This window comes from Morone saxatilis, unplaced genomic scaffold, assembly GCF_004916995.1.
Source record: "Morone saxatilis isolate NCDOM2014 unplaced genomic scaffold, NCSU_SB_2.0 Contig6, whole genome shotgun sequence".
Classification (NCBI taxonomy): Eukaryota; Metazoa; Chordata; class Actinopteri; family Moronidae; genus Morone; species Morone saxatilis.
The window spans coordinates 1,333,703-1,357,450 of record NW_023340206.1 but is presented as its reverse complement, the minus strand read 5'-3'; the positions used below and the strand labels follow the sequence as shown (position 1 = coordinate 1,357,450).

The window sequence follows — 23,748 nt, the reverse complement described above, 5'->3', positions numbered from 1 at the left end:
AGACACAAGCGGTGTTCAGTTAGTTGCAATCTACAACTCCACCACTAGATGCCGCTAAATGCTACATACTGGTGCTATAAAAGATTACAGAAAAATTAGAAAAATTACATAATAGTCACATCTTAAGTTAGTTAATTAGCCAGTCAGTTAACAAGTTAGCTAGCATTTTGCCACAGACTCAAATGCTAGCAAACTAGGTACCTAATCTATATTAATTGTTAGCTTTTTAATTAGATCTGATAGCTAATGTTAGCTAATTATCTAATGACTAATGTTGATTAGCTAGCTAGTTAGGTAGCGTTTGCTAATATTACCCAACTTAAAAGTCCAGTGTGTAACTAAATCCTACACACTGGATCTTTAAGATATGACTGTGGCACCTTCTTATCGTTTAAATATCTTAAAATTGTGGTTGTCTTTTCAACAAAGCCAAGCACATAGCATATCTTAGTACAGGAAAGGAGAAAGTGGTGGTTCCAAAAGGGCGGGACTTAGAAGAAAAGGTCAATAATTATAAGAAGAAAAACACTTTGTACTGAGGGCAAAAAGCTTTTATGTGAGTTTTATTACCAGATTTTTATTATGATTAATAATTAGTTTATTATCAGCTTCATTTTATTCAATACATCAGCACTGTTTGGGGAAAGGTTTGGGCACTATAACAAATCAAGGCGAGTTTCCTTCTGAAAGTCCATATTCACATTTGGGGTGTCGCTATATACTGGTATTGCCAATAACCAGTAATATTTAAAAAATGAAAATATTGATGTCGTGTTAAGAACATGTATCTGAGTGTAATTAATTTGCCAAAAAAATAAAAGTTGAAGATGACTTGTTGATTTAATATCATTGTTATGAATTATTGGTCGCTGTAATCGAGTAGTAAAAATCTGACAATGTGACAACCCTGGTTCACACACATATTTGTATAGTGATTTCCAGATCTCCCCATAACATGTTGATGTGCTCACTGATGACAGTTTGACAATATTTTCATTCAGTTTGTGGCTCAGTGTTGCCCTGACAAGATGTTCATTTACATGGATCAGTGGAGTTGCTATGGTTATCGCTGATGAGTCACTCAGTGTTGGGAGCTGATCTTATTCTGAATACAGCACAATGAGAAGATACTGAAAATAGAAGAGTGGGAACGGTTGTGTAGGCGTCGATAGAAACAAGGCAGATTTGTTTGTACACGCTGCAATTGAATATTAAATGTTTGGAGTTGGAGCCAATATGAATGCAGCTGAAAATAGACTCCAACATATAGAAAATACACATGAAAATTGATTGTTTGATACTGGGATTTATTACTGAAGAGAGAGCGTGGATAATAAAACTAAAAGGATATCCGTTACAGTCAACATTAACAAACACTACACTTTACGCCACTCAACTGTGTCTGGGACTCCTTTAGTCAGTGGTTGACATATGCGAGAGCGAGTCAGGTTCTTCCTCCTTTTAAAGCCAAGGATGTACCAGTGTTGGGTCTCCCTGACAAAATCAAGTCTGTGGAAGTTGCTGCTGCTGTTAGCTGGGACCTTGCTCTTCTTCCTGCCTCATCCTCTTCCTCAGCTGCTCGCCGATGTCGGCTAAAGGATTCATTTTGGCCGAGAGGGTCTTCACTGCGTCACTAAACCGGCTGGTCTCCGTCTCCCTGCGGTAAAGGCGAAATAGGGTAGTGTAATTTCACTGCCAAATGTGCGGGATGTTGACAGAAACAAATAAAGAAGAAAGAATATGAAAGAATATGAAAGGCTGCTTACAGGAGTTTGCGTTTCTGTGACTGTTTCATCTGACTGAAATCTGTTGGCTCAGGTCTCTTCACCGGCCTGAAAGGAGGAGACAGACAGGACGAAGACAGGGACATTTTTACACGCACAACTACAACATGACAGGTCATCTCTTATTTTTGTTTGTATCCAAGATTTGTTCTTATTTTGTTAGTACCCATTCATTTCTGGGATTCACCAATGTTCTCTTATTTTTGCTCTTCTCTTGGGTAAGAGGACAGTTTACAAGCAGTCGAGAACAAAAAAAAAAGAAACAAAACAAATAGTTTATCATAAATTTGTGGAAGATAAAAAATGCTATTATAAAGTCATGTTTTAGAGTAATTATAATGATTGGATTATTAAATTTGTGGTCTAAAGAAATACTACCGGTTCACTGATACATATAAATAATAAAACTCCTGGATGATGTTGCGTGGATTCAGCTTCTGAATGGGTCTGAGATGCTTTGGTCATCCAGTCCTTACGCAGCGGAAAACACTCGATTAGAGACAACACAGATCTTTTGTATGAGACGGCTGCTGAGCCATACTCCCTCAATTCACCCTCCCTTTCCAAGTGCAAAGAAGATACTACAGTGGCTGCAAAATGCGCAAAACATGTTTGTCTCTTCTGGTAGAACTACTGTAGAAACCTAGTGGTCCAACATGGCGGACTCCATGGAAGGCAACTTATTTTCCGCTGATCATACACTGAAAAAATACCTATGAATATTATATTCCATTTCTGCCAACAGATCCTCCAAAATAATACACACTGGACCTTTATTTATTTAACAGTACATTGAAATATGGATTTCACTACTGCTGAAGTTGAATTTTATCTAGATATATATCATTGACCATTTAAAGGAACAACCAACACAAACCTCCAAGACTCTGGGACCCTCTCCTTCCTCCCCAATTGATTGACATCATTTTCATTCTCATCAAACCATTCAATGACCTCTCGTTCTTCAATATAATGCTGTTTGTCACACATTTTACCTGCACATTTACCAACTTGCAGCTTTAGTGATTTGGATACTGGACTTGACCATATTGCGATTTTGATAATATTTCAATTAATTGTGCAGCCCTATTATCTTATTATATTTATGGAGTAGGCTATGATGTTTATTATACTGTATATTATACTTTTTATTGAGCTACTATAGTGTATTTTTAAAATTAATTCGGTGTGTTTATTTTTCTATTGATATATAGATATATATATTCTTTGATCTGTCTGTGTATCCTTACAGCCTTTTTGTTGCCATGTATTTGCAGCCAAACAGCCAAACACCTGCACTAATATAATGTTTATGGGGCATTACCTATGCTAATAAACAATCGGACAATTTAAGTGGGATTCATCATTCAGCACACCTGGGTAAGAGCAGATTTGGATTGTTAGGAATGTTTGGTGCATCTGAAGCTGATTTCGCTTATATATTCCCTTAACAGAAAATTTGGAGAAAATATAAGAGCAATTTAAGAGAATGTTGCTGCATGAGGTCCAATTTTTTTTTTACAGAATAAAGCCCAAAATAAAGTCTTGTATAAAATCCCATTTTGTATCACATCAGGAACCACAGCTCAAAGCTGTTCTGACAGTGTTGCAGCCAACGCACTGCTGCCCGCTGGACTCATCTCTTATTAGTGCAGAGCAGGATGTGATGAAAATGAGGCCTCCACTCGGAGCTGTGAAACTTTTACGACCAGAATAACTACTCCATCACATAAATGACGCAGTGCAGGAGGCTCCGCAGCAGAACCGGACTGAATAGGAAGCTCCGAAGAGTAGAGAGATCATTGAACTATTCCATAGTATAAGCCTGTCTCGCCGGACAGGATTGATGCTTCCTGTGGAATTGCTGTGACGGCTTTTATTTGGCTTCTGCATCAAATCAGCAGGATTGTGTTTGACGGCTCCTCCTTTCATTATTGTGATGTCCTGCCTCTTTATCGCTCCATAATTTACAGCCCGTACCTCAAAACTCACCCGCCTCTATCTTATGTCTGTCAGTCGCTCCACTCTGGGAGAGTTATCCCTTTTCTGGACTCACACACTGAAATACCGGACCTGCCTGAGTCCAGACTGGGTTCAGGTGCAGCACGAGCCACTCTGGCCTGCTTCATTACCCCGAGTCCTATTCAAGCAGTGACAATGAGGCTAATCCATCTTCCTGAAGAGGATCAGAAATTCTGACAGGAGACGAGTGTGGAGCCATACAAATGACTGATTCTCCATGAGCAGGTATAAAGGAGTAGTAAGGCCACTGTTAGGAACACTAAATCTGGGATTATTTGAGATTTAGGTGGGAATCAAAGTTTCACCTAAAACTTGACAAAATAGTAAGGTTTTTCTATAGTATATTTTTCATAATTGCACATTTATCTTGCAATAGTATGACTTTTCTCATAGTTAGGGGAGAAAGCAGAGTGCACACTGGATTATAGCTACCAAAGAAGTGTTGATAGTTAATGAAAAGGGCAACGTTTCCCCTACCGGAGAACATTTTCAGACTGACATTACTAATAAAGCTTAATAAAAAGAAAGGATAATATACTGTATACTGACTGCTTTGAGTACACTTAATTTTTTCCACAACACACACCATTTTAGAATAAGAGTTTTTGCAGGTTTTAACAGTTAAATTTAAGACCTTTTTAAGACCATTATCAATGCAATTTTAAACCTAGCTGTTAAAAACATATTTAAGACATTTTTAGGCCTAAAATTCAGATTATTGGCTTATAGACTAGAGAAGCCCGATACCGATTCTGATACCTGAACATTACATATTGGCCAATACCAAGTGCCAATCTGAAACGTTCATTACAAACCTGGAAGGAGCTATAATGAAACACTGGTAAGAGGTCTAAAATGTGTGACACCAACTCACCCTAATGTGACTCATTGTTCCCTTTACTGCACTTTTTATATCCAAATAACATTTGTTGATTAAACATCTGACAACGTGCTACTTTTAGTGTGACAGTCAACAGATGGAGACTCATCAGTCAGTCTGCTGACACTGACTGCATCGCTGCTGCTAAATCCGTGTTTTACTTTACTCTTCTCAAGGACAAAAGAAATGTGATAATTATGGAGCACCACGCTTGAAAAATCGACAACAATGTTGACACTCGATGCCTGCCAGAGCAGGCACCTTGGCACTTACACTTTGTTTTTCCTACTCTTGCGGCGAGTGGTGAGGGCCGTTGCGGCGGGGGCGACAAGCTGGGAGAGCTCCGGCAGGGCGTCGGCCAGCGGCCTCATGTCCCCCACCACGGGCGTGGCTTGCCTTCGGGCCTCGGCTGCCTGCTGCTCCTTGGCCTGTTTGATGGAGCTGATCTCTGAGAGGGAGTGGAGAGAGAGAGAGAGGGCGAGTTACATCCAAGTTAAACAATACAATGAGAAGTGAAGCAAGAGTGAATGTCAGTGAAGGGTGAGAGGTCTCCATCTGGTACACACAGAACTCCATTTACTGAAAAATGTCAGTGTGAAGCACGCAATGGTTTAAAGGTCTAGTGAAATGAGGAACACATTTTCCAGTCTGATGCTAGTGTTTTACAAAGGCCACGTTCATATAAAGCTGATAAAAACAGCCTATAAAAAGCTGTAAACACACACACAATCCAAACATAATTATAATAATAACTATATTTTAATGACCACTGATCTACAGTATGCAGAGGTCAGCACCAGTCTGAAAGAGAAAGGAATGATAAAGTAAACCCAGAATAAATACAACTGAACCCATAAAATCTGAAGTATGTTTTTAATGCATGTCATACATACACCCCCCCACCCCCTATTTTTTGTGACTTTTTTATTAAGATTCATACAAAACTATACTGAGATGGGGTTATACGTTTGTTGATAATATATTCATTTAGTCATTTAAGCAGAGGTCCTTTTCTAATAATTGTGTCTGGGGAAAATGCCTTTTGGGCCAGCATGCATCACATTTCAAGCTGTGTTTTATCTGTTGTTTTCTGGCCTTGAACTCACCACACACTATAATAATAAAAAAAACAAAAGAGAAAAAATGTTAAATATGTAAATAATTACACTGGGAATTCAAAAATCACTGATGAATCATGAGTTGTGTTCTTGTTTGTAAGTATGAATGAATGAGGCTCAATAGATGGTAAAAGTTTTCATAGTCAGCTTGAAGGCAGAACATCGGGAACCGCAGTTCTTTTTTATGGGAGGCCTAAGAGGGGAGCACACGGGGGGTGGGGTTAGGGGGAGCAATTTGGCTGTCCCTGAGCGAATATTTTGACGTTAGGTGATATTATATCGAATATTAATTGTGGTCCCAAGTTTGGCTCCCCACAATTAAACTAACATGATCTACTACAATATTGATGTTTCAAATGTGTGCTTCGCTCATCAAACGCTTCCTAAACTAACATCCAGCCACCAGGGGAGATATTTTGATTTCACTTTTCGGGAGCTGTCTTGTCAGCAGCCTGAGAAAGAAATCCTGGATGTTGCAGCTTCAGTTCGAAGTAAGAGGTAGTAATAGGCCGATTCATCAGGCCAACTATTGGGCACTTTGAATCGGCATCAGGATTGTCCAATTGTCTTGGTTAACGTAATTGCGATACACAATATTATACACAATATTATAATAATAATGATGCATTCTGTTAAGAAACACATATTTATTGCATCACAGATCAACACCTCATCTCCCTTTTCTGTATTTTGGAATCTACACTATTTCCACAAATTCAGTTTAACAGCTTTCTTGCAGGGGATACAACGGGAAAGCCAAGCCTTCAGCCATGGTAACAGGTTTAGGATTTTGGAATTAGTGGAAAGAAATTGGGCTCCCTCTCTCGCTCCCACCCTAACCCTAACCCTAACCCTAACCCCTTGTTCAAAATAAACCAGGAAATCAAGATAGGACTGTGTGCTAGCGCGCTAGACAGCTATTTCAAGTAAAGCCATGTGAAGATATTCCCGATCATCCTGATAATGGAAACTCACCACGATACATTTTTATTGCGATAATATCGTATATCGTCCCATCCCTTGCTTGTGTTTTTACTACAAGTACTCTCTGGGGAACGCAAAAGTATTTTTTCATGTTTGCGATTGTTTTCCACCCATGTATTTTTCTTTTTTTTTTCTCCATCATCTTTCCTAAGGGCCTCAGTAGTTTTTGCTATCAAGGTATTGTAGAAAGGCCATGACCTTGTATAACCAATGTCGGGAACATACAGTACAGGCTTCGACTACACTTCTGTTCTGTAATGACATAGGACTAAAAACTCTTAACAATCACAAGCCTCAAACACTGGCATTAGCCTGTGAAAATCCACACTGGTCAAACTGTGCTGTCCTTACCATGTGTACATGATCTGACATAAGCTAATATTTCATTCTAATTTCCTCCTAATTCCTGAAAACTGTCAGCCATGGAGCCACTCTCGGGTTTCAGCAGGACTGAGTCGCACAGCCATTAGCACCTAATTATACGCCTGAACCGGATATGTGTAGTGTTACCCGAGAATTGATTGGCTCAGCACAAGGGTACGGTTACAGGCCTGATCGCAATTATGGGAGATGATGGCGGCAGTGATGATGTCGGTGGTGTTGGGGAGAGGAGTTATAATTACAGAAAGACTCAAAGACGGACCTTGAGCCAAAACTCACAGACTCACTCGTCAGCTAGAAAGTTATTGAATAGATGGCTAAGATATTTGCGGTCATTACTGCAACCTCATAAAGCAGGTAAAATTAGTCTTCATTGTATGTTTAACAATATGAACCCTAAGACCCGAAAGACTATATTTAGTATGATATGGAAAAATGCCATAACATTTGTTCTGATTGGTCTAAAGTTTTGAAATTTCGTACAGACATACTTTGGGTAAGTAACTAACAGTACAAATTTGATGACATTTTTATATCAAATTAAATATCACACTTTTATCAATGGACAATGTCAAGATATTTCCAAAATTTTGTGTTTTCCATAAAAAACTGCACACTGCATATGTGTGCCTATCTTTGACATCTAACTTGTTATGAGTTCAAAGATACCAAGTCGTTGATTGAGATCCAGCCAACTTATTATCATGATATATTTAGTCTTTCTTTTTTCCTAAAATAGAAGAAAATGCCCAAAAAACAGATACAAATTAGAGATTTTCATTATTTTCAGTACACATATGCAACAGGCTCCTATCTATATATATTCCATATAAATAAAAGTTACAAACAACTATTGTTAGTCATACAGAAGGTGAAAACATTCGCTTGAGGGGGCATTTTCCATTGGCTTCAGTGTTATTTCAACAGTTATCCTAACATTGTAACTTCATTCAATGTGGACAGAAACAAAATCTCACCAAACGCAGTCTTTGTTAGTCTTTCCACTGTTCCAACAATCACAAACTCTGCTTTGGTCGAAATAAAACCTTCATTCAGCGACACAGATGAGGAAAACAGCAGTTTCGGTCACTCTGCTGAGTTACTGGAGGGAGTCACAGAGAGGCTTCGATAGCAACACAGGCAGAGGGCGCATGATGTCACTCTCTGCTCAGGACACCATGAATCCACTATATCTTTACATAGCTAATAACTTACTGTTATATTAATGTTTGAAATCTCATATAAATATATAACCTTTAAGCTTACTCCTGCTCTTTTCATTATTCCCCTCAGCGTACATAGTCTTCAGTTTCAGGTATCAGTGCTCATTTTCTTCAGCCAGTCACCTCCACAGTGCTAGATAATCCATCAAGCCATTATTTAAATATAGCTCACCGCTGCTATTAAGTTTTTCTCTTTTTGCTGCCAATCACCTGATACTCATGGGAAGAAACGGAAGTCTCACATAACGTAGTCCCTACTGCCAAACTAACTAACTGGGGCAAGAAAGGGAGAGTCTGCAATAAACAAAAAGAAAGCTAAATAAAGAAGACACAATAGAGGGAGAATCTACAGTTGCTTGTCTAAAATGTAATTTTAATGTATTGCATTAAAAATGTACATCCCAGGTTCACTGTTAGAAGAAAGAGTGGTACACCATATAGTCAGAAGTGCTATTGTTAAGTGTAAATAATGTCTCACTCTATCAGTGTGGTATCTGCCAACAGTGTCTGTACATTCCTACTAAAGTGCTAATTGTTGATATAACTCACTGTTGAGCCATCTCTCCCGCCTCTCCTTCATCTTCTCTTTCTTTGGCTTGACTTTCTTCTCTTCTGTGCCTGTGAAAACACACACACACACACACAAAGTTACGTGACAGCACACATCAAATCAGGCTAGGCTCCACTCAGCAGAGGGAGAAGGCTGCTAATTAAACATGAAGAGAGGCAAATTCATAAATGTGTTAAAGATACATCAAAGGTGGCGAGGGAATGACTTGGCTACAGCTCCACCCCCCCCCTCAACCCCTCCCTGAGTGAGAGCAGTGAGAGGGATCGCAACACACTCTGAGCTGTTTAACACACAGGCACACTTTTGTTCTTGTGGGGGTTTTTTTTCTCCCTTTTATTACAAATGAGGTCTGAGGGGTATTTAATGCCTAACTTTTAAAGCGGCAGCAGGTAACTTTAATTTTTTTTAAATAACTTTGTGTCATATTTGCTGGAACTTTCACTTTATCCAGAGTGTAGTACATGAGACAGTGCTCCTAATGAATCCACCGTGCCTGTTCCAAAACAACCAATCAGAGCCAAAAAGGACATTTAATTGCTGAGTCTCATTCCCAGGCTGTCAAATACCAATGCTTTGGGTCCCAAAGCGGCACCCTGGGCAATACTGAGACCCCCACTCACTAATGGCACCTCAGGCAGCACTGGTATAACTTAAAAACTGATACAGATGGCAACCAATTATTTATCCCATTATTAAATATTATTTAATGTTTGGAAAAGGCAAAATTTCTCATTTCTGAAATGGAAAAGAAATGTAGAAATAAACACACTGTGTGCACTGAAGATAGAATTAGCTGCAAGTCAACAATCCTATCTGCTTTCTGCCTTTGTGGGAAGAACATCCCGGGGCTGGAAGGGAAAGTTTATTTTTTTTATTTTTTTTAATGTTATTTTATCAGCAAAGCCACCTTGAGGTTCCCTGTGGTCAGGACATCCTCAGAGGCAAGAGAGAGGCCCGGGTGGCACAGATATACTGTGACAATATGTGTGTGTGTGTGTGTGTGTGTGTGTGTGTGTGACAGAGAGAAATACAGTCAAATGAATTCTGTGCTATTCTACTTTAAACCTCTAAACAGATATTCTAATCTAGCAGTAGTCCAGCTGTAAAGTAGCAACTGACTTGTGTTTTTTTGTTTTTTTTTTGTTTTAAAAAAGAGAAAAACACAGTTGGGAATGACGTGGAGTTGTAAATGATATATGCATGGTTGCTACTCAGTATTTATTCCCCGTTGTGCTCTTCATCCTGTAACAGTAGAGAGGAGTAACACTAATAGAGGATGATCGCGTACAACCACGTAGCTTGTGTGAGAGTGGAAAAAGGAAAATGACCACACCAAGAACAACATCAGTGATTGGGTTTTTTTTCAGTTATCTGTTCTAAACAACCCGTGACAGTATTTTCTCCGACTGTATAACTTCTTCTGCTTTTTCTCACTGTTTGTGTCTTCATCCCCTCAGTTTTGTAATAGAAGATGGGAAAATATAAGTGAGGGAAGTGAAAGAAAAGATGTTACCCTGTGAATAATTAGTGCTGAGGAGCCTGAACTAGCGCAGTGGTGGCACATTCCCACCAGTAGAGAACTGGTTATACTGGGCAGCTTTTACATTTGAAAATGCATGAAGAGGGTCTTACTATGTACTTTGCTACATAGTCAGGTTGTTGTTGTCAGAAAATGCTGCAAGTATTGCCTAAAATGCTGGATTGGGTATGGGCGAGTACGCAAGTCTATGTACCAATCCAATATCACGTACTTTATCTTGCCATGAAATGGGACCCTGCTATTACCCAGCAGGTCAGGTTATTATTGGGTAGAGGATATAGAGGAGTAGAGAAGGTATTACAATTGAATAATTTATTATTATTATTATTATTATTAGAATATAAATTAGAAATTTACACATTGAGTCACACATAAGTAAACATTTTGTGGATTGTCATTGCAAAGTTAAGAAGACTTACATTGTCAAATCTACTCTAATTAGACCTCAAGACAACAGCTAAAATGCAGTTCAGAAAACGAATGAGATTGAGTTCAGAAAAATAAAAACTATGATGAAATCAATTAGGTTTCCAATACACAACTGTTTAAAACAGACTCTTTATTTCCTTACCTCCCCATATAAAGCCAAATAAAGGGCCACAGCCACTACTTGAGAATGAATGGATCTAATCTGGGTAATCTGGGTAATCTGGGTTTGGATTATAAAAACAAAACACTGACTGTGGGATGAACTTCAGCCATCGGCTCCGTGCGTGTGAGCAGTGTGTGAACAGATCGATGGGCCCTTCCCTGAATGAAGCGCAGTATTGCAGTGATGTATTATAGAGCCTGAAGGCAATGACTTTGTAATTAACAATGCAGTAAAGACCTTGACCACCATTTCTTAGGAATGGCATGAGGGTGACAGCAGATACAAGAAGGAGGATAAAATATCTATAAAAAAATCTCTATATATATATATGGATTTGATGCAATTTATGTGTTTATTATATATCTTTTACAGACTGATCAATTGCACACTATAATGTAGGTAGGCTAATAAAGTTTTCAGTATGAAATAAGGTAGATAAGATTTGAAAAGGCACAAATGTAAGTTAACAACTTCCATCTAACACCCATTTAATCTGGTATTTTTTCATCTATCCCAGTAAATCTGACATTTAGTGTGACATTTACTGCAAAAAAAACCTTTCCTTGCTCAAAATACCTCAATGTGATCTCACATGAGCTCTGCCTGCACGTTATCCACATATGATAACATTCTCTAACCATCAAAATGGACCCAGAATTGCTGCGTACATTCTAAACAAATATCATTTTTGGCTGTCTTATAAGTTTTCTTCTCCTCATTATTGAATGTATACTAAATGGTGCAATGACGTGCCTGGCCTTGTTTCTATCCATTGATTGGTGTCAGGTCTAGCTCAGTGGAGTTCAAAGGTCAGAGGCAACGGATAGGGCACATGTCATTTCAATGAGCACAGCGGGGTGTGATGAGTCCTGTCCTGTCCTGTCCCAGCATCAGAACAACAGCATGCTGGCCGATTGATCTTATTTAGCTGAACTTCAGGCATGACGACTGGAGCAGCATATAACAGCTTTTATTTCAGTCCACTGTTAGAAAAAATGGCCTGTGTTATTTTGGTCTAATGCACCAAACAAAAGGCTTCCTAGAAATGTAACTGTGACTTTCTAAAGGCAATCTGGGGCTCTGCTTAAATACCATTTGTTGAATTACAGTGGAAATAAGTTTTAGTGGTGTAGTTCTGTTTCTGAGAGGCAGCTGCATTCATTGTTGGTGGCCATGACTAACAGCATGGCTAGACGGGATCTTCATTCACAGGATGAGCACGGCTACAAAGCTCTGTCAAAGCTCCACAATCCCAGACAGCCTTATCAAAGTACAAGATTAAAGATAAATATTTTTTTTTCGACTCAACCTTGGTCTTGTTGCCTTTTGTAGTTTGAAGCATCATTCCTATCAGTTAAGACAACATTACTCATCAGCTAATGACAACCACACAGGTTTCAAAGACCCTAAAAAAACAGTTTTTCAATCATCTTCAAACTCCAGGAGATGGGGTCCTACATGAACACACAACTATCTGTCAAAGTTGGAACAGTTTTGTTTATCTCACAAGACTTTTACTGTCTAGGCTGTGTTTTTGCAGTGTGGTATAAGACTTCTGAATTGTCAGTCACACCATAAAAACATCTCATTCTATGTTAACAAAAACACAACGACACTAATGAAAACCTACCTATGAATGTTCCCCCCAGTAGAGCCTCCTAAATGTTACACATCGGACTTTTAAATTGACTTAATGAAAAACATGAGCTTCTCCTAGCATTCATAATGTGTATTGAGCAAATGTAACATTTACTATATTCAGCATCTTAGTTTAGTGTGTAGCAATGCTAATATTTGCTAATTAGACTATGGTGACGTCCTGGTTTGTACTAGATCGACAAACATCTCTAAAGCACTAAAATGTCAATCAATGTGTCATTCTCAAGCCTGTCACTAGCCTGAGTCATAGGCAAGCAATAGCTATGACTTTCTGACAGAAAGTATAACAGTTAGCTGTCATGCTAAAAAGAAAAGTCAGCCTTTTCTGAAGAGCTCCAGAAGGCTTACACTTTGATGGTGTCCATGGTCTTGAAAGGTAGGTGTGCTAAACACTGAAATAATTATCCCCCTTCCTGATGAAAACACCTATGGCGCAAGCATTAGCGCATACATGTACATGAACAGTAGGTACACTTTTAAGGTTTTAAGGTTTCTCAGTTTGGAGGTTTAATAATATAGTCATCTTAAATTAGCAAGTAAAGCTGAGGCTGAATGTTTTGCAGGTATTTGGTCATATATCGAAGTATTGGAGAGATAAATCTTTTGTCCTGATGATGGCGGTATATGGCAAGTCCGAGGACCACCAAATTCAGTAAGCATCGTCCTCTGGAGACCAATAGTGGTTGAGATACTTCATTCTGAAACAAAATGGCAAACCAACCGACATCCCTAGAATCACGCTGCTGAATTTTATTTTTAGAGATTTTTTTGTAGAAGTTGGTGAGGTAAATGTAAACCATCAGTAGGAATGAGTACCAGAAATACAAAATAAAACACAGGTTTGTGTTTCCTTTAATGGACTCCAACTGCCAAGGTTTAAACAATATTTAATCACAATCTTAATACTAACAGCTGAATTTAGTGTATAAAGTGTGCTGTATACATATTCCATCTGCTGGTGTGTCAGTGGATGCTGCTCAGACGGGCACACTATCTCCCAGAGTCTACACACTCCAGAGATCCTGGCAGGCCTTTATCTGCTACCGCAGCGCTAAACAACAGAAGTGTTTTTGCTGCTGTTTGCAGTAGAACAGGCAAAGATAGGCATCTGCTGCTGACTACAAATGCGGGTAGAGGTAGGTGGAGAAATCTAATCTCTCATGAGTGGCTGGGGGTGTCTTTTGTGTTTGTGGAAGTGGAGGGAATGGGGAGGGTGCTTTACCACCACTCCGATCCCATTGGGAGCATCGTCTTCCCGCTGTTGGATGAAATGGATAGCTGTGATTACGGCTGGCTGGAGGGTACTCCCTCACCTACCCAGCCCAAATCCATCCTGACTGAACATCCTGCTCAGACTCACCTTCCTGCACCTTCTGGGCTGGACTGAAAGCTTAGATCTAAGGACTGGAGGTGGACAAATACTGAATCCTTATTCAGAACTAAAAGTTGCTTCAATAAATGTATTGATCTGATATGAATGAAATTTTAACTGGGAGATCCTGAAATTGACGTGATGCAATCAGTTGATGGTTTTACTAGAGAAGACTCCTCACTTACTGGATTACTAAAACACTAAAACAACTATGTTACAGAGCGTTGTTTACACAGTAGGTGTATATCTCAGCATTTGGTTCACTTCTGTAAAAGAAAAAGTAAATGTAAAGCCTAATAACTATTTATGACTGGTAAAAATTATAATAATACATAATACAAACTATAAATCTGAAAGATTTTACAGTGAAAGGAAGGAAGAGTAAATTATTCATTCATCAAGTATTCATTTACATACATATATACAGGTCAAATGTTTAACTGCTTTAGATGGAAGGATAATTAGACCTAACTCTAGTCAAAGGATAAATGGTCAATGATCAGTTTGGCCTTCAGAGAAAACTGACTAGTAAGAGGCCAATTGAGAAATTGATATGCGTATCAAAAGGTTGGTGGCAATTGGCCTAAATAAAGCATACTTTCAAATCTTGATTGGCTATACAGTAATGTAATTCGAGTACTGTCAAAACCATACAAAATAATAATCTACTAATAATTTCTCGACTCGACTTTCATACCGTAGGAAAAGGAATCAAAATCATTGGCTAATTGAAAGGTAAGAAAAAAACATTCAAGTCTAAAAGTGATAAACAGAAATCTAAACAGATGCTTTAACACATAACCTGTTTGGTTTGGTTACAACAAACCCTGGTGTGTTTGCTTGGTTAGTTTGGTTCATTTGGCCCACTGTGAAAGCTGTCAACTGACTAACCAACCGGAGCGAGACTGCTTGAGAAGGAAAGGCTCCCTCCAAGTAGACTCCAGTGTGGTTTTGTTGCGGTCTAAGCGCAAACGTACCAACTACAGGCTTTTATGCTGGCAGAGGTCTGCGTGGTCATAAAGGAAAACCTACTAATGAAGTTACTGGGATCCAAAGGGGGCGGCTGTGGCTCAGAGGCAGAGCGGGTCGTTCCCCAATCGGAAGGTTGTTGGTTTGATCCCCGCCTCCTCCTGCCACGTGTTCGAAGTATCCTTGGAAGCCCAAGAATAGCTGAACCCCAAATTGCTCCCAATGCATCGGTGTGTGAATGTGTGTGAAAGGTTGAATGTGGCACGTAGTGTAAAAGCGGCTTTGAGTGGTCGGAAGACCAGAAAGGCGCTATACAAGTACAGGTCCATTTACCCTTACCAAAGCATCTCTATTTTACACAAAAATTTGATGACATGGGACTGAATCAACTATCGTTCTCTGCTCTGATTGGTTGTTTTCATTCAAGCAGTGGATTCTTGCAAATGCCATTAGGGGCAATCTCACAGATTATCTGTCTCATGTACTACTGTCAAGATTTCGAGAAAGATTCAGCAAACATAAATAATTTTTTTTCATAAATGAGTTACATACTGCAGCTTTAAATCCACATTCAGATGAAAGATTATGAGACCAGGAATTTGTTCAACTGATATTTCTGTTGTATGTTTAATATCACTTGACTGTATACTCTCAGAATGAATTTAAATGCTGTTGGTGCTGTAGTACTTGAGCTCCAACATATGCAGTAATTCAAGAATAATCCATCACTTTGGACCCCACAGTAAGGACCCATTTCTTTTGACAATGAAATATGACTGCAGAGTCATTTACCAATGAGGCGTGAATGTCATGACTTTTCTGTGTCAGGGAGGTGTGAAGCCATACTACTGCTAGCCAATAACAAGCCTCCTGTCTGCTTATATGTCCTCGCGGTCAAATGAACACACTTGCAAGCGAACAACACAGCCAATATGACTATATGAGAGTTCATGCATATTTCTCATGCTACAGATCAATACATATACATTGTATCACTACAACCTCCTGCAGGGCTGGCTTTTAAATCATGTATTGATCAAACTAATGTGTAGTTAGACCTCTAATGATAGCCATAAAAATACATATTACATTATTAGATGAAATGTATAATTTTGTTGTCCTTTATGATAAATAAGAAGATGCCAGAAAATCTATTGAGGGAAAAAGAGGGTTTATGGGCTATTTACACTAAAAACCGAGAAAGAACTGTTGGTGCAACAAATTTTTTCCTTTAGAAAAGGTTATCTGTACCATCCCACAGATTTGAAGGTCAATAGCATGTTTGCAGTCATGGGATTCCAATAATGCATGAAATTCAGATGGAGGGCATGAAATGAAAAGCAGGATGGACGAGATGGAGGAAAGTCCGTGCTGTGCTAGTTTAAACGATATTAGAGAGAAATGTACAACAGAAAATCCTGTTGGAAGGGACGCTTATGTTATAAAGAGGAGCGATTTTTCAACTCAACTGAAAGATTTACCCTTTCCAGCAGGGGACTGAAGTCGTTGTATGGCTCTTTTCAAAGCCACCAGACTCCTTGATAAAAACAGTAATTTTACCTTGCAGAACACTGGATTTGCTGGTCAACATCTGTCTCAATCAGTTAGTTTGTCTGTGTTATTGTGTGACTTTGGTGATCCAAACTAACGTGTTAAAACACAAAAGTCAGTCTGGTGGCCTTGAAGAGAGCATAAATGGATTTAATGGCTTCAGTGCCCTGTCCAAAAGGTCTATCTGACGGCAAGTTAAAGGGGTTTAAAGTTTTTAAAAATAGGATAGGTTTTGCTGCTGCCCAGTCCACAGAAGCATGTTTTTCTGGTTGTTTTTCTGGCCAGTTTTTTGCATCTTTACCCCTTATGAACAAAAGGTTTTGGTATTCATCCATGTGGTTTATCCGTCCAAACAAGCATTTCAAAAGCAATGTACCCACTCTGGGTTGTTTATTTCGGTTTGACAAGTTTTTTGCCAATTTCAGTTCTAAACAGATCTACCACCCTGACTGCCCCTTGAAGAACTATCTGGTTCCTCACCCAGATTTTTTTTGATCATCTGTTACAGCATCACTGAGTTTCACACGCAGATAACTATTATTTCCATTGCACGCTCTGATGCTGTGACGCATCCAGTCGTGTTATAATGATGCAAGTAAACATGACAGCTCTGTGCGGGCAAACTGGCCTATCGGCCTTGTACCAAACCGGCGAAATATAACAGAGATGGGTAAGATAATGAAACAAATAGAAACACTGAGAACATGGGAATGTTGGTAGTTTAAATTATATGATATAGAAATAATTTTTCAGCGTTCAATCCAACTACTGATGAACGTGCAGAGGATGTGAAGGTAAACTGATCATGAGCTAAGAGTAGATGTGGAGGGCAGAGGAAGAGGAGAGGAGGGAAGTGGGCAGTCGGGTGGTCTGTGGGGAGCTGACCTCAGAATAAAGAGAAGCCGGGGTCTTCCCTCAGGGGTCTGGTAGCGATACGATACCGCTAATTAGACTGCAGACAGAGCACTTTGTCAAAAGGCCATGGGGGCTGTCTGATCAACCTCCACAGTCAGGACTTTACACTAAAGGCTCACGACAACACACACTGCCCTTTGATTACAAATATGACCTAAAAATTATACAGTTTGATTACATGGTCAGTACTACAGTGGCTGCCTATGAGAAACTGAAAGGTGAAACAGGATACCAAATAACGGACCGTGTGGTTATAATCACTGCTTTTATTATCCTGAGTTTCCCTGGAGAGTTTTATTGTAGTATCATCAGTTATTATCCCACAATGAGAAACATTGGGCCTCATGCAAGAACATTTTTGTTTTCTAAAAATTAGGGCTGCACAGTAATTGAAATATTATCAAAATCGCAATATCGCAAAGTGCAATATCCATTCGCAGAAACCGCAATAAAAGTAAAATATTTAACAAAACAGCTTCATAAGTATTGTAGTTCTGAAGAGATGGCCTGGCCTACAAATTTTGTTTTCTAGATTTAAAAATAAATTAATAAAAAGTTTGTTTGTTACAGAGATCCAAAAATCAAGTCACATCATGATGATTTTAATATTTTCTTCAGTGAAAATTAAATTTGCGATGCAAAATGATACTTCCAACACTAATTGTGAATTACATCGCAATCACAATTATAATAATTAACAACTGCACTATATTAATTAACATTAACTCTTAACTTCACAAATTTGTTGTAAATGGCTTGTTTCAGCCTGATGTATGAAGAGGTGGCCGTTTGTGAAACTTCATCTTTTGCATAATCCATGGTCATAAAATTGCCAAATGAGGTTGCCTATTGGGGCAATTTTAGCAGGGTCAGTAAAGAAAGATAAAGGCCGTCGGAAGGAGCAAGTTTCATGGTGTATAAGCAGGTGTTATATGTATATGTATAACAACTACTAGTACGAGTTAATGTGTTGAAATATGCCAATAAAAATAAAACCGTAAATTGCCAGCAACGATGACCACAATGTCTTGAACAGAATATTAATTTGCATGAATTCTGTTTTAGTTATATATTTTATTTATTTTTGTTATGTTTGTTTTTGCATCATATTTAAACTCCACATGAATTAATCTTAAAGGTCCAGTGTGTAAGATTTTGTGGCATTTACTGTTGAGATTGCAGGTTGAAACCAACTGAATACCACTGTTCTCACAGTCCATTTCTCGCCTAAAATCTTTTCAGGAACATATTTTAGTGTATTGTTTATCTATTTATAATTATTTATCTATTTATATGAGTGTGCGACTAAGCAAGCCATCATTGTTTACTGCTACTTCAAAGCTGACACCGAGTGCAGCCAATGAGTGCAGCCAAACTCGCAGCCTGAAGCTGTTTTTTCTGGTTGTTTTTCTGGCCAATTTTTTTGCATCTTTACCCCTTATGAACAAAAAGTTTTGTTAGTCATCCATGTGGTTTATCCGTTTGAAACTTTGTGATAATGCTTCAAATGTAAAAAATCTTAATATAGCTGCTGAGAGTTATGAATGAGAAGAATAACAAAAAGGATACAGCAATAGGTGAATGATAGTACACAAGCATCAAAGCACGCTTCTCTCTCTTTCCAGCTCTCTACCCCATGGCAGGTTTACTGATGCTGAATCCATTCATACTTCTCAGCACAGTGACTGATTAAGGAATAAAGTATATGGCTCTGGCCTAAAGCACAACGAATTAGCCTAATTGGACAAATACAGTATGTTTTTTCCCAAGGATGCTTTATGAACTCGGAGCTGCCATAGTGGAACTCCTACAAGGCTCTACACTCATTTGCAAACACATACAGAAAGTGGCAGGCTCTTGCAGGCGCGTTTGTGTTCAGAATGTAATTTACATATTAAGCTCAGTGCATTGTTTCTCGGCTGCTGACAATAACAATTCGGTTTAAAGTTCCTTTACAAGGTTTTGTGCAACTCTGTGCTTGTGTTTCCAGAGGAAGGAGACAGGATCAAATGAAATTGGTTGGAAATGATTGGTTGTCAGTCAAGCCATTTGAGGTTGGCATCTAAAGTGAGTCACTCTCCATAAGGCCCCTTATTAAATGCCCAACTCTACAGCAGAAATATACATGTTTACAGCCTGGTACAAAAGCAGTTTTGGTCTCTATAGCTAATTTCCCCCCGTTCACGACAATTAGCAGGGAGCTGGCGGAGCAGGACTGCCAAGATGGCGATGGCGAGCCAACAAACTGAGCTTCAAAACAGTCTTTGACACCCCTGGGTGACGTCACAGAGACAATGTATATTTTAAATGTATGTTCTATCTTTCAAAAATAAAAAAAAGGCCACACATCCTGGTATATATCTGAGTTTCTGTGGGCGGCGCCTGGATATGTTTTGAGGTTCTATTCACTGTGAACAGCATATTCTTGCTTCTCCAGTCTTTGGGTAAGTGCCAGTTCCCTTAACTGCATTCCCTCACTTTTCCTCACATCTTACAACATACCTCCCACTGAAGATTCGAGGAAAAGATGCGAGGAGAGAGGAATCGAGCAATCGAGGAAGTCGTTTTTAGAGAAATGAGTGTCTTTCGTAAACTGGTCATCTGAGTAGTCTGTTCTGAGGACGATGCAAGCGCGTTCAAGCTGGGTTGCTTTTATTGGTTTTAGTTTTTGTTGGCTAGGAGTTTGTATTGCTCTATATGCACGGTAGGGTTGCCAGCCTCTGTGAACACATGTTGAATTCAGTAATCTACTAAATGTTTTATATTTTATATTCAATATACTATTGTATTAGATATTTCCAAATGTACTAAAACACCGGAATCCAATATGTTTTATTATTTCTATCTACTTCTATCTATCCTTCTATCTATCATTCTATCTACTACTTTATCTAGTTTTAGACAAATTTTGTGATTTTGTACTATTTGCTTTGATTGTTTTAACTGCATACTGCTTGTGTCCAGGTCTTGAAAGGTTCAATCTAAAACTTTGAAAGTAAAGTAAAGTTTAATTTAGTTATCTTCACAAAAATAAAGAAAATGTTTTCTTACACCTTAAACTTAAGAAGACCTTGCGACCCCCCACGAAGCTTTGGCAACCACACGTTGGGAACCACTGCTCTATACCATACACCAGACAGCAATGATGGATCATTCCTGCTGTAAGAAACTTTTTGAAGTAGGACATCAAAGCATGAACTTGCGAACATTTAAATGTTTTTTTTTTTATTTCTCTTACTACAGCACGAAACTCAACTTGCAGAGACCTGAAAATGTCGGTATGGTACTCCATCACAGCGAACATTGTGTAGTGCTGAATGATTAGTTGAAAATCAATTGGTAACAATTTAACTTGTAGATTAATAATTCTAGCATTTATCAAGAAAAAAGTGAACAAATCAACACATTAACTAATAAGGAGAGAGAGTTGCAACATTACACAAATGATGCTCAGTGAAATTGACAACCACCCTCAAACAGGTTGTCAGACCAACTCCTTTTCCATACAGAATGGAAATAGAACTGAAATCAATGGCTGTCTTGAAGGAAAGCAAAACACATTAAAAACACTATACAAACTGGAGTTTATTACAATAGTGACCGAAAAATGGAAAAATATAGTCCTTTAAGGAGACAAGAAAAACTAGTTACAAAAAAAAGATTGCATTTAGTTATCAGTACATTACACATAGAGTGTCCTTAAACTGAGAAAGTACCCAGTCGCCTCAGTATCTTCCAGCTAAAGCAAGGAAACACTGATGCAGCTAAACCTTGATTTCATGCATGAGCTAAATTTATACCGCGCTTGGTCTATAAATAGCAGTGGGCCGTTGTCTGGTGAGTCTTCATGCAGCACAGCGTGCTTAGCAACTAGGCCCACATCCATCACTCCCTTCTTCAGACACATCCCCAGTTACAGAGATGCTACCACTGCCCTCCATCCCTCTGATTATCTTTTTTTCCCTCTCTGCTCAGATGTCTGCGCCAGCCTTTTCAAGCTGCTGTTCCGAAGCTGGAAGGAGATGTTCCAGCAGCATTAATTAGTGCCACAGAAATCCCCAAAAAACCTTTACTGTAGTGTGTTGTGGTGCTGCTGCAGCATGAGGAGGACGATTGTAAGTCTTACACACCATCTAGTGGCCAGAGAATGCAATGCTACAAAACAGTACTTAACTGTGGCCCAATTCTACTCCATATATCAATTGTAGGCACATTTTTAGTATTTGTGTTTCAGTGTTCACATTTTGATCAGCACACATATCTAACCATTTCCTGTGAGTACAACATAATAAAAAACGTATATATTGCGAAATAACAATAACAATAAGATACTAACGATTAGTATAATGTCATTACACGATTAGACCTGAATGGCCTGCAGTGAATGCTGCGTTCAAGTGACGTTGGTATAATCAGAACTTAACTTTTAGCTCCAGTCATATCTGTCGGAGCCAACGCTTCACATGAGCCGTTGTCCACTGGAATACTGGAGGAGCAACCAGTCCCGTTTTCAGTGCATGGCCCAGCTTGCTCAGAAATATCTGTCAGTGCCTTGCACTAGCGTCGACAGCGAGCGCTTGTTTTCTGCTGCTGGACACGTGATGACCGAGGAAAGAAACAGACTTGCATGCAAAAAGGCAGAGATGCTGCTTCTCATTAAAAAGAAAAACTGCCCCTGATCCATCAAGAGGTAGGTAAGGTTGAGTGTTGAGAATACAGTGCGATATAAGGTCAGAACATGTGCCACCTTTTGAAGTCTGTCTCTCTCTCTCTCTCTCTCTCTCTATAAAACAACTGAACCTCATTTACTTTAGTGAAAAGGTATTCATTTGAATGGAACCATAAGCCAAAATCATTTAAACTTAATTTTTTGTTACTATGGAATGCACTTTTTCAGTTTGTAATCCCGATGCATGTATTTGCATCAGTTCAAGGGGCCTTTATTTTTTTTGAGAGGCTTGCCAATAGTTTTTCATTGGAAAAAATAAATATCTCCATTTAAAGAGTCAAAAGTGTTTGGGTTTTGTTCATAGTATTAATGTCATCGTTTACGAGCTGCAGCTAGTCGAATATTTTGCTAACTCGAGTATCTAATCGACATATCTCCATCGATTAATCGGATAAACATAGTTTGCTTAATTAAAAGCCAATTATAAATATACAATAGAAAACAAGACAGATTCAACTTAATAATAACAACCAATTTCTGTTTCCTTTTTAAGAAAAACTGACATTTATTTATTTATTTATACATATTATGCCAAGTAGTAAACCGTTTCAGTCAAAATGTCCAATAAATAAATAAAATTACTTCAGCTACAGTAACGCCAGCTCCAATCTTTAACGTACACACACCACGATGTTGTCCCTTAATTTTTCATGTTTAAAATAATCCACACCTTCGACATCTTCCTGTATCTTCGCCTCTTATTACTTTCGCTTTGCCTGGCGTTTGGCGTCATTTCCACTGTTTTCCGGTCCCGCGTCTGGCCATTGCAGCCCCAAACTGTCGCACACACCGTTACCAAAAGCCCGCTTCCGTTTGCTTCCCACCTTGTAGGGGACCAAAGTGTTGGGGGCATCTTACCCCCTTTAAAAAAGTTAATTAGTTATAGTTACAAATTACCTTTTCCAAAAGTAATTGAGTTAGTAACTCAGTACACATTGTAAAAGTAATTTAGTTACTCAGCAAAGTAACTGTTGATATTTTTTTATGTTCTATAACGACAAATTAGCATTCTGTAACGATCCTTCTATAACGTGAAAGATGTTTATAATAACTGAAATGAAGAATAAAAACACTAATATAGCAGTCTTTCCAGAACATTTGGTAGTGGCGTGTTAGCATGTGTTGCTGCTGTGAGGTGCTTGCAGAAGATTTGAGTTGCTTGGGGCAGACCGTGGATAAAGTCTTTTATCCTGGGCATAGCGTGCATAGTTACATAAACATTCCTTGCCTTTAACTTCAAGTAAGTGAAGAAGTAAGTGTCGGTACTCTCCAGTTTGAAAACGCTACCTTTGATTTCCCGGGCCGTCGTCGCCATGTGTCTCTATCTTTGTGTTTATAGTAGTAGTTACGCGGGGGGCGTGCAGTGAGGACAGCGTGAGCCAGAGCACCCCCTGCTCTCTCCCGGAGCCCCTAACCCGCGTGGATGTTGTGGCTGTCAGCAAGCCTGACGGCCGCTCC

General features: G+C 38.9%; 1 protein-coding gene across 1 annotated transcript in view; it reads right to left on the bottom strand.

Moving 5' to 3' along the window:
• Positions 1-554: 554 nt before the first annotated feature.
• fam207a (family with sequence similarity 207 member A) overlaps positions 555-23,748 on the bottom strand; it is a 30,180-nt gene continuing 6,986 nt past the window's right edge. Inside the window, exons 3-6 of the mRNA XM_035677993.1 lie at positions 8,942-9,010; positions 4,960-5,134; positions 1,767-1,832; positions 555-1,657 (exon numbers count right to left, since the gene is read on the bottom strand). Of these exons, the coding sequence (XP_035533886.1) occupies positions 1,531-1,657; positions 1,767-1,832; positions 4,960-5,134; positions 8,942-9,010 (437 nt within the window). The 3' untranslated portion in view covers positions 555-1,530. The remainder of the gene's footprint in view (positions 1,658-1,766; positions 1,833-4,959; positions 5,135-8,941; positions 9,011-23,748) is intronic.